The sequence below is a fragment of the Atractosteus spatula genome, chromosome 12 (genome assembly GCF_055471065.1).
Source record: "Atractosteus spatula isolate fAtrSpa1 chromosome 12, fAtrSpa1.hap1, whole genome shotgun sequence".
NCBI lineage: Eukaryota > Metazoa > Chordata > Actinopteri > Semionotiformes > Lepisosteidae > Atractosteus > Atractosteus spatula.
Genome location: NC_142717.1, coordinates 45,732,659 through 45,752,868, shown reverse-complemented (window position 1 = coordinate 45,752,868; position 20,210 = coordinate 45,732,659). Strand labels below are relative to the sequence as shown.

The window sequence follows — 20,210 nt, the reverse complement described above, 5'->3', positions numbered from 1 at the left end:
AGCAACTTGTTTATGCATGACACTGTAACCCTGAAAATGTGTTCCTAGCAAAATATATCATTCCAACTTCATGGTTGTCACAACACGTGAAACACTCCATGGAAAAAAATGGAATCTGAGTGAACGATAATGGGACAAGGGTTCAACATCAGACGTATTTTGTTGGAGGATTTCCTTATCAGCCCAAAGAAACGTTAATCACCATGACGCAAAGGCAGGCCCCAACACCAGGAATGTGCTGGGCCCTTCTCTGCAGACACCAGCCGGCGGGCCTGTAATTAGAGCCATAGTGAATGCAATGATAGCATCAGGGGCTTCACTGTGATGGATCTCTTACTTTGAGGACAAAGCTCTCCTCAGGCTGCAGGCAGAGGTCCAGGGTGGACTGTCTCACCATCTGCTCAAACTCCAGGTCTCTTTGCCTGGGCACCTCCAGGGCTGGGAACAGGTCCCTGATGAGGCCCATAAAAATAGGGACATCATCTGCGATGATCTTGGGCAGGTTGAAGTCTCTCAGGGCGCGCATTAGTACCTTGGGAACAGAGACAACGCTTCAGGAGCTACTGCACAAGAGTAGGTGTCTGCCTGTGGTGCAGTTGAAGCTTTTATGCAGCAGCTAATGTGACACAGTGACAAGACTGCAGTCAAAACATTTGGGCTCTTGTAGTTCATAAGAAGGGTTTCTGCCGAGGGAACATGGCATATTTCATAGTTTATCACAAGATGCACTATTTTGAGCATCAAACATTAACATACTTAAAAGATGCCAGATGATGTTTAACTTAGTGGTGAGTTTGAGCTGATCCACCGTCCACCATCCAGCAGCTGTGAGCAATTAAAGAGTGGAAAGTATGAGGCTGTTTACCTGATCTTCGGGTCTGTTCTTGTCTCCTCTCTTCAGGGAGCCTGCAACCACCAGAACTGACTTGACCGCTCGCAGGCCCCAGTCGTAATGGTCCTAAGAGAGCAGCAAGGAGAAGGACCAGCAGCAAAAATGTGAAGCTGAAGGATGAGGTCATCAAAGTCACCGTTAAGACTGAGCCCTCCAGGAGGAGACGGAAGGAGTTTTCATGTGAAGTAACTGTATCACATTTTCATTAAGATGTTACAAATTCCCTTAATAGTTCAGAAATTCCAATTAAACAAAAAACAATCAGGTTCTTAAATGCCACATAGTGACCACACTGATTTTAAAGCATACAAGGCACAACTACCTTATTGTTTAGACAGTGTTCATCCATTGCACAATCATAACCCACTTCAAAACACCTGTATAAAGGTGACTGCCAATGTGCTAAATAACCATCAGGAGGGCAGCCTTCAGACGTGTGTTTTGGTAGACCTCAAAAAAGGGCATTCGGCTCATCTTGCACATTGGGTTGCTGGTAGCTACTGTAATAGATCCCCCGGTGACAAAGGAGAATTGGAACGAGACCATGACATCTGCTTGCCTTTGGCAGTCCAGCAGCATACACACAATACAGAATTCTCTTTGTGTTATATTTAAGGAAATGTAATTGGGAAGTTCATTCCTTTTTTTCCACTGGAATTATAGTCCATGCAGCAGCAAGCTCATTAAATAACATTTAACAGCTGGTTCATTACAGTTCATTACAGCAGAGTAGTAGAATGAGCTGGGATGCATGAATTATGCTTCTGAAGTTTAATTGATCTTGTTTTGTGTTACGTGCACGGTTTATGTGACTAAAACTTTATATAATTTATCAGTTTATGTTCTCACGACTGTGGATAATTACTGCCTTGTAGGCTACAAGAGCCTTTCCCCCTTGTTGTACGACGGTCCCTCACTGTTGTAACACGACACACCTTCATTAGACTATAAACAGAACACAGGTCCTTGTCAAGACAATAGCGACAACTGACTGACAGCTGGTATTCATGATACCAGAGCAGCTCACCATGGAAATAATACCAGCCAAAAAACAATTTGCTGCTGTACAAACAGACTTAGAGTTGCTTTTTTTAGGTTAGCTAAAAAAGCTAACAATTTGCCCTTTCAAATTGTCATATAATAAACAGAAAAGGTGAAAATCAAGTAGCTGGTGAAAGGCAGTGTCGAATGGCAGTCAAAAGCAGTCAAAAGAACCTTTAGCACTCTGCTTGCATTCTATGTTTAGAGGTCGGTCTCCTACAGTGAGATGACTTGAATAGTTAAGTTACAAGGGAGGAGTGGTACTGAAGTAGCACTTTTTGAAATGCATGACCTCATACAGGGGGACTAGAAATAGGAATGTCTTAAGTTTGTATGTCTTGTATGTAAGAAACCCTGTCTATAAAGCAGGCTATTCTAGAAGGAGCACGTCTCTCATGGTGACCATAATTAAGCTGGGTAATCTGCCTGCCGTACTGAGGGCATTTCTAGACACGTCACCGTAATCGGCTACACGCAAACACCCCGAGATGCATCTCTGTAAACCTGCACGTGCATGAAAGCCATGTGTGGCAACATCACATCCGAATCCCCCGATACCTGTTTCGAGAGCAGTTCTCGGCAGAGAGTGTATAAAGTAATGAACTTTCTGGCCAGCAGCCGCGCAGAAAGGAAGCCTTCAGCAACAAGCATGATCTCGCAGATCAGCTCGATGTCCGGCACCACCATGGCACAGGGCCTGCAAGCGGATACAGATGGTGACACACTCTCAGAGAAATACAGGAACACAAACTCCCGGCATCCCACCACGACAGCAAGATGCCCAGGTAAAGATCTTAAATCCTTTTATCCTCTGAAATTTGCAGTCAAAGACAGCTACATAAAAATAAACTTCAACCACTGCACAAAGATGAACGGCGCAAGGTAAGCTGTCATGAGGCTGTGCGCAGGAATCTCTAGAGCTATATATAGTGTGGATTGTACACTTGAAAACACTGGGGGAGCGTGCCTGAATAAAGCTTTGAGGTTTTCCGGGAGCTCTGTTCTCCCTGCATAGCCAGGATTCATTGTGATGAATATCCCCACGGACGGCTTCAGAGCAATGTCCTCCCCGAGGAACAGAAACCTGCAGAGAACAACAGGGCTTGTGGGAGACACTTGGCGAGGGAAAACTACAGTAATCGGGCAAATGAAGACAAATGGACCTACCTCTTTCTCTTGTTTCTTATCGAATCCTGTATGGTTTTAACTTGCACAGCAACTACAGACAACACCTCCACGGAGATTCGGTTAAACTCATCAAAACAGCCCCAGGCACCCGTCTGCGCCAGGCCTTTATAGATGTTCCCTATGGACTAAAGTGCAGGAAGGCGCAGACAAACATGACAGCTTCAGTACATTGTTGAACAAGGAGTCATGGTCCCACAAGAAGAGGACATCGTAATGAGCCGTCTGCATATTTCTTCTGTCACTCGAGTTTGGTTTTACACACCTATTTTAGCCACTGCATTTTCATTTTCATAAACCTGAAACATTTGAAATGGGACACAAGGAAACCTTCAAAACAGAGGTGCAAGACAAAGCCCATGCACAATGTCTGAAATGCATACCAGGTCCTCCAATCTGCGTCTATCAGGAACCAGAGCTGCCTTGGGTTTCTGGTTTCTTCCTTTCAAGTCCATAAAATAATTTCAGTAGTTCATAATTCTGACGAGTTGAGACAACAAATATAAAGGTACTTATGTTTCAGTATTTTAACTCACCTGGATGAGGAAATAACAGTGCTAGTCAGAGAGCAGTGCTGTCACAGCCCCCTCATTTACAGGGAATGAAGCAGGGAGGCAGCTATTAGGGTGAAGCTGGAGTGGAGGGAGGGGGGCTAAAAAAGATGCGCTCAGAGTGGTGGACAGTCTGCGAGTATTTATACACAGGAGAGCATAAGTGTGAGATTAGAATTTGACCTTCTCTCAAACTTCTGTTTAACAGCTCCATAAACTATAGCTATGAAACACTTCTTTTGCACCCACTTCATGCTGTTTTTAATTGAGACTTGGCAATTCTTTCTTTATGCCCACAAGCTCTGCAATCACAAGTGAGTTTTTCATGTCTTAGCTCTAAGCAACCTCACACAGGGGAGAAAGAGGAAGTGTAGGCAGACTCCTCCCACTTGCCTGTCTTCAAGCCAATCATCTTTTAACACATCACAGGCTGCACAGGCCAGTGCTGCAGGTTTAGCGCTTGTAAAGGGCAGGCGTGTGTGTCACCAACAGCATCACATGGCGACAAGTGCCTGCAGGTGACTGGGAGGCCACAGGGGTCGCTGTTGCACCAAGAGCTAAGGAGAGCCCTGAGCGAACATCGAATCCCAGCCCATCATGCGCAACTGCTCGAGGTCAGCTAGTGACATGACTCAGCCTCCATCACTCAAAGGACTCAACCTGCTCTATTTAAAAATGTAATTCCTGCCTGAGGACAGGGGCTGGAGTGTGTGTGAGCTGTCACAGAGCGGTGCCTCTGCGCGGTGCGCTACCTTGTAGTCCATCTGCTCGGAGCAGTTGAAGACGTAGACCATGATGCCCAGCGCTCGGCCCAGGTCCTTCGTGGTCTCTGTCTTGCCTGTGCCGGCTGGGCCTGCAGGAGCCCCACTCATGGTCAGGTGCAGGGACTGCGTCAGCGTGATGTAACACCTGCGCCATCACCGGAGGAAGCACAGGACATGGGATCTGTACAGTCACTGCCTTTCCAGTGGGATAATAACGCTCAGGGCTCAATTCTCCCGCGGGAGCCTGTGGTCACACCTCCTCTCTTCCTTACCTGTCCGTGAGCGGCGTGATGACCAGGCGGGAGGTGTTGCCCAGATACTCGTAGGAATACCGGAACTGCGCATCGCAGATGTTGGCGAAACAGTGGCCCTGCTCCTCGTCCCAGCGGGGGCGCAGCTGAGACAGCCAGGCAAAGGCTTGAGAGTTGCCAACCTGCGGGACAGCCAGGGCGTCACCCTCTGAGCGGAGGACAATTTGATATCCAACTGAAATCGAGGTATGACTAAGAACGCGAAGGACTGCTATGAATCTATGTGCATATCAACTATGAAATGCAGAAACTGTGAACAGGACAAGATCACGGCGCTGTGACTGCAAGATCACAAATATTTATCCAACGGCGCAAAAGAGGGACAAAACAAAGCCGGGCAACTAGAATCGGGCTTACCTCTGTTAAACAACTATCAACTGCAACATCCAAGATATTGTGAAAATGACCATCTCTTTTGCAGCTTATGCATTGCAGCTCTTCCTAAGTTAAATCAATGCTCACTGCAAATTAAGAGGCACTGCACACATTACATAAGCAGTAAAGACAATCCAAAAATCTAAAACCATTATGAAAACACTGGGCAGACGCCGGACACCTGGTATAGCAAAGACAAGTGCAGAGGAACAGAGGGTAGTAAAAATGCCCTCTATAAATGCAAGATGAAGCAGAAGCCTATGAAAGGGACTTTAAGTCGACAATGTGCAGAAGCAAAAAAAAAAAAGCACACAAAATGCTATGGTATGAAATTAATAATTAAAGTTAAAATAAAGTAATGTTAGTGTTGTACTAGTCAGACCTCACTCCTATACTGCACTATAAAAGGACTTGAGCCTCCTGCACAGTTGTGTTAAAAGACTTGAATGTCTTCATCAACCTCATGGGTGATGTTATGCTTGGCAGTGAAACAAGAACACATGGGTACAACAGGGAGCTACTGTACGTCACTAAAAGCGCAGATTGGAACTGTGAAAAGAAGGTGCATCAATACACAAAGCGTGGTGGGTGTGTGGAACAAGCTGTCGGGCCACATTGTGTACGTTGATTCTCTGGGAACCTTCAAGAAGCATCTGAATGAGATTCTTGAGTTGATAAAGCCATTAGCAACCAAACAAGCTAGTTGGGTCAAATGACCTTCAACTCAATGTTTCAAAACATCAAATTTATGTTCTTATCTGCTCCAGGGCTCTTCAAACTGTCTTTTGACAAAGGAGAAGGCTAAAGGAATTTTAGATTATTGCATGCTGTTCACAGACATGCCTTGTGTGAACTTCTAAACCAAACTGTTTTATCTATGGGGAACTGAATTCTAACCACAAATGGTGTCAGCAGTGTTTGTTTAAAGCCCAGCTTACCTTCTGAGCTATGAGCTTTGCTACCACATCCCTGGCATGGACATCGATGGTACAGACAGTCATGACCTTCTGCCTGTCTCCTGGAGCCAGCTCTCCCAGCAGCATGTTAATGAGAGCGTTCAGCTGTGCGATCTGTGCATAGCAACAACAACGCATACTGCAAATGAAGAAACGCTGTACTGTACTTTACATCAATATTTCTTTCATGCAGCCATTATCTCTAGTTGTTGGCTTACGATAAGAGAGTCATTAACTCTGTTACTTGCCTTCTTGCAGATGACTCTCTCTCTTGCAATAGCAAGTTTCAAATTAACAGAGAACCGAGTTCTCCTGACAGTTCTACATTTACTATATATACTGTACACTGTATTGTAATAATATAATTAATGTGTCCTTACTTCCTTGGCTTTTTAGTTCACTATTACAGTGGCACTGAAGAATCCTGCTACTATACTGTTGCTGTAATAATTCTTCTTGCACGGGATTTGCGAGTGTGTGGGTTTGAGGTTGATCTAATATAAGAAGGTCACACATGTTGCTTCAGGCTGATGGGGCTACATGTCATTGATCAATCGCCCCAAGCAGAGTGGGCAAAGTGTGTTTGCTTGTGGAGTGGAGACAGTCCTTCTGTAGGTGCTTGTGAGTGAGCTGTAACACTGTGACTAGAAATATCCTCCACCCAAAGACATGTCGGCTGAGTTGATTGTCTATGCTGTACTTGGTGTCTCCAAAATGTTGCTGTATGCATGTGTGTGAGTGCGTGCATGTGTGTATGTGAGTGCACGTGAGCATTCCTGTGTGTGCAGCAATGTGTGTCGGAGCGTGCATCATGCATGTGCTGTGCATGTGCATGTGCATGTGCGTGAGTGTCTGACCATGTGTGTGTGTCTGCGTGTCCAGCAATGGACTAGTGTTCACTCTAGGCTGTAGTTTTCAGGGCTAGGTTCAGAGTTGTTGCAGTCCTCAATGGGATTAATCAACTTTCTGATAATAGATTCTGTATATAGATGAATAAACAATGTATTATTGTTTGCTTTTGTTAAGCACTATAATCCCCACCATACTTTTAAGAAAGGCAGCAGACTAGGTTTGTTATAAATTTTCACCCGAAGACAGACATTGTTGGCCTTTTGAGTCTGGACAGATACAGTAGCCGAGTGCCAACAAGAGACGTTACTAAAGCATGTTATTTAAGTACAGACTCTGCCAGCGATACTTTTTCTTCAGAATTATCTCCTCACATCTTACATCATGAAACCCTTCACAAACACGAGGCATGGACCAGTATGTCGCCATGCAGCCTGCCAGTGTGTGCTAATACGGCCAGAGCTCCTCCTCAGCTGGAGCAACATATCACAACAGTCCACCCCACGCTCACTGAAATCATGAGGCACAGGTGGCCACAGCGCTGCGACCAGCTGGCCTTGTCACCTGTTTCTTGTTGTAATCTCTGAGGGCCGTTTCAAAGCCCTCCTCCAGCCTCTCGAACGCTATCCCCACGTCGGCGGTCCACCAGATCTGGGAGCCGGTGAGGGACACCTGCGCTGGCCAGTCCAGGACCCACTGCTCCCGGGGCTTGTCCTCGTAGGCGCCCAGGGCCTCGGCCAGCTGGCTGCGGACCGTCCGGCGCATCGTCTCCTCCAGGCGGTTCAGCCACACCTCCACCTGCGCAGAGCACAGCGCGCACTCAGACCCGCCAGCAGGGCGGCCCCCTGCTCGCCGCCGTTTATCACATCGCACTGCAACAGTGATCGTGCGCAAGTCGGCTGCAGAGATGGTGAATGAACAGGCCCGAGCACGGCAGCAGTGCTGTTGCGGTCTAAACCCAGCACTGCGCTGTAGCGACCAACTCTCTCTCGCTCGGGCTAAAGTCACACTCTGACGGAGACACCTGGAAAACACGCCAGTCATGGGTCTGCAAGGAAATGCGGCTCAATTTGACACAAAGTTCCTGTGCTGCAGCTGTATAATTTTTTGCCTATTAAGGACTGTGCTGGGAGCAACGCTAAAACTTCATTAAAAACACTAAAAGTTCAAGTAAAAGCATTAACCATTCCAGAATATGTTAAATTAATTCCTAACACCCCACCAAACCCAACTGGCCAACATGCCATTTTAATATGTAAAGATGTCTTTTCCTCACTCATACTCCAGGTGGCGCTGTGCTACAGTCAGATCTCAACAGCAGTTACCAGTCATTCCGGCACGAGCAGTAATCACTGCTCCCTGATCTTGGAAAGTCTGCCTTTCTTTTTAGTGGTTTAAGGCTGCGAGATGGAAACAAAACCAATCTTACCTGACCGATACAATTGCAGTGCGTGTGGAAGGGAACATATTCTTTTTCTTTGCTGAACATTCCCACTGCAACTGAACTTTGCCTTTCACTGCTCTCAAACTGTAAGTCAGCCATATTGTCGAACAGTTTGGCAAGGTGCCGTGTGACCTATTAAAGAAATAGACCTAGGGATTAGGTTATCATTTTACATATGATGTTACAGAACTTTTATGACATCGTTTGCAAAGGAGAAGAGACCAGTTAGCCAGCCAAGCTCGTCTGGTTTGAGGAGCTTACTGATCCCAGGATCTCGTTCAGCAGCTTCTTGGAAGACACATCGGCTTCAACAACAATGCTGGACGTCTTGCTTCATACTCCCACAACTCTTTGTGTAAAGAAGTGCCTCTTCTTCTAAGTTTTAAATACATTTGTTTTACACCCCCCCCCACTACCCTTATAACCCTTAAAAAAATATTTGCAAAAGGCTGAAATCAGTGTGCAATCCAGAAAAAAAGCTTCAACATAATTATCACAATATAATTTTCTCCCCCAGAAACTGTAGCAGCCTTCCACTTTCCTGCAGGGTCCTCCTCACCTCTTGAGGCTGCGTGCCTTTGGAAAGGATATCCAGCAAGTCCGCAGAGGAGACGAAGTAGAAACGGGGGAAGGCCAGCTGCTTGGTTTCTAGATAGTCAGCTAAAGCCTTCTCGCACAGCGCCAGCCTGGGGAGGGAAGAGCAGTGCCGTTGCTACCTGGGCCTGTCTGCCGAACACCCGGGCATTCCACAGCTGGCAGACACCCCTTGTCAAAGAAGACGTTTCAGCACAAACCTTTTCTGCAGATCCTCAAGTCTTTCAAACAAATGGGGCTTGTTGGTGGCTTCTATCACGTTCTTGGTTTTGGTGCTTTCAAACATGAGTTCCTTCACACAGACAGAGAGAAGCAGATAGTTAAACTACACCACAGCATGGTGACCGTTTGAGGGCAGTCAGGACCAACTCCTGTTCTGCAGTCTGACTGTCAGGTGTGTGCTGACTCATTTACTGTGCTGAAGAGGAACTGCATTTCAGGTTCTCCTGTCAGCATCACAGAGTCATCTACACTCCCAAACCCAGATGCACTCTCAGGAATAATTTAGCCTGCTTCTTCTTCACCTCTTCAAATCTACCGACATTCGCAAGGCAATATCTTGAGCAGAAAGAGCCAAGAACTTTGTGACAGAGGTACAGTGAAAGAAGTGAGCCTGATGTGATACACAAATGGACCACCTTTCATTTGTAAGCCACCGTCCGCTCCTGCTACCTTAAAATCCGCATCTATGCCATCGAACCTCCCGGCGTCCTGGGGCAGCTGCCCGCGGATGTCCTCGGAGCCGATGAAGATGCTCTCCAGGTGCGCCCAGGTGCGCTGCACCTCCAGCCAGATGAGGATGACTGAGTCGGCCACCGTCAGCCTCCTCTGCCACCCAGACACCTGCTCCAGAAAGTACTCCACGTGCTTGCTCTGCAGGATGGCCTGCAGCTGCACCTGAGAGCAACAGGGAGAACATCACAGCTGCACTGTCTGCGAGTGGAAACCCACGCAGATGAACTGTCCTACTAAAAATAACATGAATATGTCCCGCTAATAATAATGAGTCAAGTAACTCCGGAGTTAAAGTGGAATCCCAAAAAAGGAATTATCTCAAAACAAAACGACCAATTGTTTCCAAAAAATCATATTAGTTCACTTAAATGCTCTTGTTTTAGCATTTTAGTGTTTTTTCTGATTTCCCTCATGGACAAATTATCCATCTAATGAATTTGTAAGGGAGATATTACAAGGGGTAGTGAAGGCCAATGCATGAATACTTCCTCTGACAGTACAAGACTGTCCAAGGGTGAATATGGACATGTTTGATGTCTACTGCACTGTCTAGAAACAGGTTTTATTTGTAGGCCAGTTTCACACCTGTTTTCAACTCATTACCCAAATCTACACAGCACAGGAATGTCAGACCATGCACAGATGTGTCTGGAAACTCAAACAGCTGCCCTACAGAGACAGTTTTCTTCTCTGCTCATCAGAGTTGCAGACTAGACCGCGCTTGCCATACAAAAACAACAGACTCAGTCCAGCCCCAGTCCCAGCACAGTGCACTGAGAGCATTAGTCCACCACTTCCATTCAAATTGTCATGACTAGGAATAGACAGGCCATATTTTGCACTGTTGCAGGCTCAGAGATCTAAAAAAAACATTGGAATGTTTCATGCCTCCACTAATCTTGCAGCTCTGTACTCCGGTAATCCTCCTCATTCAGAGACTGCTCTGTGTTTGCTTAGTCTTGTCCATAGCTGACACATGGACATAAGGACAAAATGTGTAATGAAATTTGAAGAAAGAATAAAAGCTATACAAAACAGAAATTAAAAAAAATAATTCTAACACAGATTGAGGAGTCTATTTCAGATTAAAATTCTTAAAATGATTCAGCTCTACCAAACTGTCACGTTTATGTTTCCAAGCAATACCTGGTTGTCTTCTAAAGCATCAATTAGTTCTTCATCCGATTTTAAAAGTGGAGTTGATGTCCGGTAGTGGTCTTCGTAGCAGAATTCCATGGTTGTCCATGTCTGAGTGATCTCTGTGAGAACCTGTGGTGACACATCTGAGTATACACAATACTGGCAGACTGAACCCTTCTTCTTCAAGAACATCAGCAGGTTAGGACTGGGGCTGAAGCATAAGGAACAGATTAGGACTGGGGCTGAAGTATAAGGTACAGATTAGGACTGGGGCTGAAGTATAAGGAACAGATTAGGACTGGGGCTGAAGTATAAGGAAGGGGTTAGGATTGGGGCTGAAGTATAAGGAACGGATTAGGACTGGGGCTGAAGCATAAGGAACAGATTAGGACTGGGGCTGAAGTATAAGGAACGGATTAGGACTGGGGCTGAAATATAAGGAACGGATTAGGACTGGGGCTGAAGCATAAGGAACAGATTAGGACTGGGGCTGAAGCATAAGAAACAGATTAGGACTGGGGCTGAAGTATAAGGAAGGGGTTAGGACTGGGGCTGAAGTATAAGGAAGGGGTTAGGACTGGGGCTGAAGTATAAGGAACAGATTAGGACTGGGGCTGAAGTATAAGGAACGGATTAGGACTGGGGCTGAAGTATAAGGAACAGATTAGGACTGGGGCTGAAGCATAAGAAACAGATTAGGACTGGGGCTGAAGTATAAGGAAGGGGTTAGGACTGGGGCTGAAGTATAAAGTACAGATTAGGATTGGGGCTGAAGTATAAGGAAGGGGTTAGGACTGGGGCTGAAGTATAAAGTACAGATTAGGACTGGGGCTGAAGTACAAGGTACGGATTAGGACTGGGGCTGAAGTATAAGGAAGGGGTTAGGACTGGGGCTGAAGTATAAGGAAAGGGTTAGGACTGGGGCTGAAGTATAAGGAACAGATTAGGACTGGGGCTGAAGCATAAGGAACAGATTAGGACTGGGGCTGAAGTATAAGGAACAGATTAGGACTGGGGCTGAAGTATAAGGAAGGGGTTAGGACTGGGGCTGAAGTATAAGGAAGGGGTTAGGACTGGGGCTGAAGTATAAGGAAAGGGTTAGGACTGGGGCTGAAGTATAAGGAACAGATTAGGACTGGGGCTGAAGTATAAGGAAGGGGTTAGGACTGGGGCTGAAGTATAAAGAACAAAGCTACTGAGGTGTGCTAGAAATGAGGGTTGACCTTCTCGATGCCCATCTCCTTCACTGCCTTGTCCACGATGCTCCGCACATCCTCCTCCACCCTGTGCAGCTGCAGGGCCAGCAGCTCGGCCAGCGTGGTGTCCTCAGTCATGGCGAACTGCACCTGCAGGCAGAGAGGCCACACACACAGGCTACAGGACCCCCGCAACTCGCACACTGCCGCCGAAGCCAGCCGGACGCCCCCGCTAATCCTATAGCTTAAGACAACGACACGTAATGCAGGGGTTCGAGAGGGAGGCTGCATCAGTGCGGGAGCTGCAGAGGAATAAGCAGAGGTTAATTCCACACATTGTTCTGCTTCCCCACCTTGTGTCCCAATTCTTATTGTTTCTGTGTGGAATGAACTCCTACTTGTACTCTTGTCATGTAATGGCATTTGTGTAAAAAAAATAAAGGACGGTAAATAATGGAACAGGACTAGTTCGGGACAAAAAAAATCAAGCAGCAGCTGAAAGTAGTGTTGGTGGACCAATAGGTGGCGCTCTTCTCTCTGCACCAGAATTGCACCAGTATGCTGGCAGATGCACAATGCTCTAGGAGGTGCTGTCTCTTAGACAGAAGTTACTTGGTCATGAAGGCCCCATGGCACTGTTCAGGAGAGCAGGGGTATCAGCCCTGGAGCCCTGAACTGAATTCTGCCCTGGACTTGACCAGTCTGCTCTCCCTAATGTGCCCATGTATCTGAACTGGTGAGGTCACCCTCCCAGTCTGTGTGCGGCGGGGCCGCTGGTGCAGAAACCCCAGGTGGTGCTACACTCCTTTGCTGGAGCATTGGTTCCTCTTCCACATGTAAAGCGCTTTCAGTTAAAAAGCGCTGTATAAACTAAATGTATGATTATGAAACAGTTAGGAGGATGTGCTCCAATGATGTAGCTAAATACTGAAGCACGTGCTCTACATTCACAGGGGTCCCCTCAAGGCTCCTGGGCTCTCGCTGCTCGAGAACCTGCGGCTCGCTCACCCCTGTGGTGCTGACCAGCTGGGCCCAGTGGCGCTCTCTGATGGCCGGGCTCTGCAGCTCGGTCACGGCGCGCAGGGAGGCCAGCAGGTTCTTCACGGTGGAGTCCAGGCCGCTGTAGGCACCCCAGGCCCGCGCCGCCTTGTCCAGCTGCCACATGTCCTGCGCAAATCATCACGGTGACAACAGGTCAGCGGCTTCTCTGCACTTCGGGGGGTACTTACGGCACAAGCAGGCCCGGATGGTACCTCCCAGCTCCCTCAACACGAAACGAAAAGGGAACTGAACTGGACAACTTTAAATAAAAAGACTGGTCTCCTATCAGAAGCAGAAGCGTTCGCTATATATGTTAAAAATGCGTTACAGGAGAACAGCCCTGGTTACCGGGGACAACACTTACTCATAAGGTGTAAATGAGAAGAAAAGTGAAAGTACAAGAGGAAACTACGTGCAAGTGTATTTAAAACGGAGAACAGGACCACTTCTGTCCTCAAAGGCTTGAGGACAAGCTTTCATGAAACCACTGAATGAGATCAACTAACTCATAACCTCTTCTCAGCTGCAGGTTCTCCTGTGTTCTATATGGTTTTAAAATGTGAAGATGATTGGGGATTACAAGTATGGTAAAACATGCTAAGAAAATAAAATATCCAATCAAATAAAATATCCAAGGAAGATAGCTCCTAATGGCCCCTTCAAGTTTGTAAACATTCTGAGGTTCTTGAAGCCACTTAAAAATGGGAAATGCTTATATTTGAAATAAATAGTGTTTTTAATGTTAAGTGCATGTGTGTTTATTAAAGATCACTGTAGTCTTTGATCAAAAAAGAGAGGTTTTGATTGTGTGGCCTGTCACAAGACACTGAATGCGTTCAAACCCACCCAAAGCCTCTGCTGAGAGCTGTGTATCGATTCAGTGGAGCGCGCCAGGCGTGATGCACTGAATCACCTCCAAGTGCAGAGGAACAATTCTGGCCTCTGTTTCTCCTCCCTGAGCATTAGCACAAATTATATGTCATGTTCCATTACGCCACAGCTAAACTGCCTCCTTCCTTGTAAACAGCCGAAGTCTCTTTGATCCAATCAAGTCTGACATTCATGTCTCTCCAGTGATTGAGGGAAAATTACTGCAGAAAGGCTTTTACTGCCAGCTGACAGGGGAGAAAGTAGCTCTTGATAGTGCTTGCGCAGAAGCAGTCAGGTGTAACAATATTTAGTAGTATGAGAGCATAAGAAAGGTTACAAACAAGAGGCCCTTCATCCCATCAAGCCTGCTTGGGCTGAATTCTGACTGTTCTGGTCTCTGGACCGGCTAGACTTTAGTCAGCAGCGCCGAGAAATTTTCTGCGGCCTCTACCTTGGCAAACCTCCGCAACTCCACCTCCATCTGCTCCACACTGACTTCTCTCCAGCGGGTCTTCGTCCAGGCATCTACACTGGTCTGCAAGACAAGTCCAGAAACGACACCCTTTACGAAAAGAAAGATCTGAGACTCTTAGAAACACAACGCTGCACTGCACCACCCTTGGCTGCAGCTGATTAAGTAACAAAGCTGTCATTTTTTGTGCAATTCTGCAATGCATAAGCTTTTGTTTTTTCTTCTGCAGAACAGCTGTTCTTATTCTACGGGAGGGTCAGAGGTCACTGCAGAGGAGACACTGAAATGAAGGCCCGAAACCATTACAATAGCTGAGCTGCAAACTGGCAAAAAGGTGACTGCGTGTGCCTGTATGACTGAGACGAAAGTATAGCTCACTCCTAAAAGTGTTTTTTTATTTGATAAAAAAAAATGCACACATGTTCAAGAATATCCTGTGTCAGAAGAAAAGCATACCCGAACATATATAATGATGTCCCACAGGTCTTTGAGTATCACAATTTCCTGACGGCACAGCTTGAGTTGCCTGTACTCCGGAGTGCTCACTTCAAACAGGTTACTGGACTCCTGCAAGCTGGCCATCTCTTCTTCCAGCTGCTGGATCTCTCTGTTTGCCTGGAAGGAAACCTCCATCTTACAGTGGCTGTATCTAGTGGCTGTATTACATGTTCCCACCATGTAAAATATCACACATTTCTTCAGAATCACTAAATGCTACCCAGAGCTACTGTGCTCCAAAAGCTCAGCACAACCACTGATACTGGGGCCAACCATGTACTGATACTTGTATGTTTATGATTAATAAAGAACCTCCCAAAATTGGAGTCATTGTAAGAAAAATGAATACTGTGAGGAAAAGAGGAACTTAATGTTACTTCTAAAGAGATGATACAAAGCTGCAGTCTTCAGAACACTTTAATTAATCATTTCACACTACAATTACACAGTGTTACCAGTGAGTCTAAAAACTTAAAAAATATATTTACTTTTTGTAGTAGGCCGTAAGGTTTTTCAGAATTATAGGCAAAAGGTGCTTCCAGTCTAAATCTTTCTCTAAATTCGCACTGCTTCATCTGAGGAAGAAAGAGAAAAGTATGTCAGTTCTGACAACAGGAGAATGTCAAGGCACCAGAATCTCAGTAAGGAAGGGATCTGTGGAGGAATTCACTTACTTCAAATGCCACACACTTCCTTCTAATTACTGACACCTCAGCTGTCTGGAGAGGAGCAACTTCGTGTTTCACAGACACAGCAATTTTCTTGGTATTGTTCCATTTCTCCGGCAGCTCCTGAAGGGATTGAAAGGAGCGACTTCTTCAGAGACAGCGATCAGCTCAAACAAACTGATAAATGCCTAAACTACAGAAAACATCCTTATATTGGAGGTCAGTAGAATGTGAGAAATGAACAAGTGAGTGGGTCAATATGCTAACATGCATTTCTTGCAGATCATGTGCTGTGGAGACAAAATTAATGTATGGAAAACACTCAATTTATAAACATGAGAACTGTGTTCCTTTAGATTAGATGAAAATGAATCACAGTTCCCAACTTGTTATGACACAGAGTAAACACAGTGTTTACTATGGTGATCCAGAAGTGCAAAACACTATAACACAAATGAGAGCACAAACAGAAAAGACTGCACGAAAAACCTACACAACACAAACAAAAATAAGTGCACAAACAGGAAAGAGTGCACAAAAAAATGTGTTCTCACCACCGACATGACATCAGTTGTTCCTTTCTTATGAGAGGGGAGGCTATAGACCAGTGTGAGGTCAACGGAATAATTGTAAATAATTAAAATAAACCTGTAATATATGTATATATATTATGTATATATATATAGTATATATGTAATATACTTTAGACTTCATATTTACATTTGTTATTTAAAACCTTAAAGGTTTCAGAGTGGGGAAACTCACATAAGAAGCCATATACAGTATATGAACTTCTTATAGAAACAGCGCTCTGGAAAGGTTGGAGCACTTGATAGCACACTGCTTTCACCCCAGTGCAGGCAAAATAAACGGTTTCACTAAGCTGCCCTTCACAGAATGGACACAACATTCTACTGTCGTGGTTTTTTAAAAGATTTAAGAAAATTCACGGGAAAAATCTCATCAAGAACTGAACACGTGCCCTCCACTCTGCACTGCCTTCTCACCTAACAACAGATGTCATGACCGTTGTGAGAGCCCATGTCTGTTTTGAACACATTTGCTTGTACAGTCTTTTTTGTCTGTGTTGTGTAGATTTATTTTAGTGCAGTCTTATTGGTTTGTGCACTCATTTTTGTTTCTGTGTTTTGTTTCTGCTGGGCCAACGTAGGTTACTGCTAGATTCTACACGGTACAAGATGCACTTGGGGTCAAGGCCCATGGCCTCACCTCCAGCTGTGTGCACACATGATCCGGCATGCTGTGGCCGTAGCCTTCCAGCAGGACAATGGTCTCCTTCAGGGGGTGGAAGAGCTCATCAGTGGTCGCCTGGCGGTCTCTCACTGCCAGAAGATAGACCATGACCTCCACCAGACCACTGTAGTCACCTTCCTTCAAAGGCCTCTGAAGGCCTTCGTCTGTCTCTTTTATAAATTCTTCCAATTCATTGAGACTGAAAAGGAAAACAAATAAGAATCGGAATAACACACTGTACATCAAGGCCATAGTTCTCACTATATGATACACATGAGTGATGCTTTAATCACAATCATCCTTTCTTTTCCAGTCACGATTTCCAATAGAAAAATCCAAATCACCATTTGTCACCATTTCAAAGAAAAAACCCAATTTGTAATTCTGTGGGGAATAAAAACAGTTGTCCCCTGCAGGATACAGTCTCGGGCAGGAGAGGCTCTGGGCTGCTGAATGAGGAATAAATGTCTCTCTAATAATGGACAGAATAAATCTTTTTCAAGGCTTATGCTAAATCGTTCGTGAACTCTTCAAAGGTTATGAGATATATGTAGGCGAATGGGCAAGGGGAAGGTCCCGACTGCTGCTCTCTGACACACCGAAGCCACCGAGACAGCGAGACCAGCCTCTCACCTCTCCGTGACGTAGGTCATGAGGTGCTCTTTGAACATCCAGCTCCATTTCTTGATCGTATTTAAAAGACTGCTTTTAAATGACCTAATGTCCACTCTAAACCAGCTTTCAAAAACCTTGGCGTCTTCAAGCGCGCTGATGTGAGCGTACATGTTCTCATAAGCATCAATCTGTAAAAGAACAAAACAGTGAAGCACCTGGAATGTGTAGCGAAAAGCCTAACATTGTGCTTAAAACATTAACAAGAAAATTAAAAACAGCTTTAACAGTAAGGCAATTATTCAATGTACACATTTTCTTTGCAATACAATAAAATGAACACAAGAAAATGAAGAGTTAGTTAATTATATTTTTTCCCTTGCTTTGTCAATTCGTTTGTGGCATTTGTAAAACACTGGGATTTTGTTCTGAGCCACACTTCTGAACAGAACTGAAATCCTGCGGAGCTGAATCACTTCCACCGAAGGCTGGCGTGCACCCACCTGTGCTTTAAACTGATCGACGGAAGGAGGATTCTCAGGGATCGGGTCTTCACCATAAGCCTCGATCTCCTCCGAGGTCAACACGTGGCCATAGAGGAGGAACTGCTTCATGAACTCGCCTCGGTCGTCCACCCACAGGTGGCGGTAGGGCTCAAGCGCGCTCTTGTACTCCACTGCCCTTCTGATGACATCGTCCACTCTGTCCAGAACTTCCTGCCGCAGGTCAGACAGGTCCAGCATGTCCTCCATGTCATGCTGTCCAGGGGACCCAGAGCAGAAGACACTCAACACACACGAAAACCTCTCAGCCTTCTGTTCCAGCAAACGGTTCTCATTCCCATTCTAGAATACACTGAGGCGAGGATGCCTTCACAAGGATTTTACACTCTTTCAAAATGATGTGCAATTAATATGCACGACAATACAAGCTCTGCCTCAAGCAGCATTTAAACACTCATCCTGCACAGGACTGTACAGGATGTCAAACTATGTTCATTCTAGTACTATGCGGTGAAAAAATATCGAAAATAATTGTTTTATATTTAATAAAACATGGAATATCCCAGATAGGAGTGAAGTAGGACATACTATATATACACATCTTGCACATATTGAAGGTTACAATATTACTGCTTCATTACACTGTGGAGAGTATTAGAGCAACAGCTGAAATCTGTTAATATACCTTTGTGCTGCCTGTACCACAAAGTACGTTACAACAAACTAGAACTAATTTGTATTAACAACTGCAGCAACTAAATTCCTCCTACAAAGGGTTAAGAGGCGATCAACTTCAAATAACAGGGTGAAACCTATCTAAAGTGAGAAACAACCTCTGTCGCATACTACACGAAGCCGTTTTGTATAAAACAGAGCAGTCTGGCTGTTCTGCGGGGTCAACTCAAGGATGCATTGCTAAAAGTATTGAGCTCAATAAAGGCTGAAACTGTACGAGCAAATCTCCTGCTTTCCTACAACATGACCATGAATTCCCTGGAAACTTTACCTGGTAGTCTTCCATGCCCAAGTGCCCAGCGACTCTCTTCACCTGCGCTGACACCTTAAAAACATCACTCAGCAGCTCGTCCACTAGATCATAGAAGCCATCTGCAGCATCTTTGTCCAGAGAGGGCTGGAAGGTGATTTCTGGGGCTCTGAGAACCATCTGTGCTTCAAACAGAGGCGCCGGCCTGAAGGCGCTCTCCGTGTTCTCAATGAAGAAATCCAGAGAGCGCCTGATGCAGCAGAAGAGCCCATCGACCACCATCTCATCCACGTACTCCAGGTACACCTTCCACGCGCCAGAGGACGGATCCGCATGGAAAAGGCCGCGGTTCTCCTGGTGCCGGCAAGCAGTAGGGATAAAACCGGGGGGGGAGGGGGTTAAAGACAGATCTTCTAAACCGCAAACACTGTACACAGGTCATACAGCAACAGGCTGTACAATGAGCTAGTGAAAAATGACCACCATTTCTAAGCAAGAAAAAGATAACCTGATTGTATTACTGAAACACTACCTAAGGGGTTCAGCATGAAAAACTCCGATTTATGATTTTAGTATTAATGAAAATGAGCCAGCCTGGCATTCCTTCTACACATATACCCTGTTCATGCTGAAAACTGTGATTCGATGAGCAGATAACTCAAGATGACCTGTGTCAGCGCCCATGGCGACAGCCTCCCTCGCGCGGGCGCGCTCTCGCTCACCTCCACGAGCCTGTGGATCCGCTCGCCGTCCCGCCGCACAGAGCCGCAGCTCTTCGCCACCCTGTCGGCCCTGTCCTCCAGGCAGAGCAGGGCGTCCGCCTTGCGGTCTCTTCTGCAGAACAGGGCCTGCCCGCTCCAGCCCTTTGCGAGGGTCTGGAGCCCCCCCACGTTGCCCTTCGCTGCCTGGACACGGCGCCCCAGCTCGCACACCGCGTCCTTCACCGCGCTGACCCGCTCCCAGCAGCCCTGCTGCGTCCACCTCAGGGTCTCCTCGGCGGCGCGCAGACGCCCGTCAATGGCCATCACCTCCTGCCTGACCAGGGGGAGCTCCACCTCCAGGACAGACTGCTTGAGCTTGTTGTACTCCTGCACCAGCAGCTCCAGGCCCCCCACATACTGCGAGGAGAAAAGAGGGCAACAGGGGGGATGGGTACGTACAGAGGTCAAAGGTCACTTTCACCCTGAATTGTGTTGGCGCAGCAGCTGAGAGGAGATCGAACAAGAATCAGGAAACGCTACAGCTCGGTAGAAGAAGGGCTGGAGAAATGTGTG

The 20,210-nt window shown here is 46.1% G+C and overlaps 1 protein-coding gene across 1 annotated transcript in view; it reads right to left on the bottom strand.

Annotated features, from left to right (window-relative positions):
- Window positions 1-20,210, bottom strand: part of LOC148823190 (dynein axonemal heavy chain 11) — a 76,320-nt gene that overhangs the window by 42,967 nt on the left and 13,143 nt on the right. Inside the window, exons 15-39 of the mRNA XM_088928892.1 lie at window positions 19,659-20,054; window positions 18,958-19,290; window positions 17,952-18,206; window positions 17,470-17,639; window positions 16,813-17,035; window positions 15,589-15,705; window positions 15,403-15,489; window positions 14,873-15,031; window positions 14,396-14,479; window positions 13,042-13,200; window positions 12,061-12,183; window positions 10,844-10,966; window positions 9,635-9,859; window positions 9,163-9,254; window positions 8,928-9,054; window positions 8,354-8,500; window positions 7,489-7,722; window positions 6,058-6,189; window positions 4,706-4,866; window positions 4,422-4,578; window positions 3,101-3,246; window positions 2,901-3,017; window positions 2,492-2,630; window positions 866-958; window positions 338-532 (exon numbers count right to left, since the gene is read on the bottom strand). Coding sequence (XP_088785018.1) covers window positions 338-532; window positions 866-958; window positions 2,492-2,630; window positions 2,901-3,017; window positions 3,101-3,246; window positions 4,422-4,578; window positions 4,706-4,866; window positions 6,058-6,189; window positions 7,489-7,722; window positions 8,354-8,500; window positions 8,928-9,054; window positions 9,163-9,254; window positions 9,635-9,859; window positions 10,844-10,966; window positions 12,061-12,183; window positions 13,042-13,200; window positions 14,396-14,479; window positions 14,873-15,031; window positions 15,403-15,489; window positions 15,589-15,705; window positions 16,813-17,035; window positions 17,470-17,639; window positions 17,952-18,206; window positions 18,958-19,290; window positions 19,659-20,054 — 4,194 coding nt within the window. The remainder of the gene's footprint in view (window positions 1-337; window positions 533-865; window positions 959-2,491; window positions 2,631-2,900; window positions 3,018-3,100; window positions 3,247-4,421; window positions 4,579-4,705; window positions 4,867-6,057; window positions 6,190-7,488; window positions 7,723-8,353; window positions 8,501-8,927; window positions 9,055-9,162; window positions 9,255-9,634; window positions 9,860-10,843; window positions 10,967-12,060; window positions 12,184-13,041; window positions 13,201-14,395; window positions 14,480-14,872; window positions 15,032-15,402; window positions 15,490-15,588; window positions 15,706-16,812; window positions 17,036-17,469; window positions 17,640-17,951; window positions 18,207-18,957; window positions 19,291-19,658; window positions 20,055-20,210) is intronic.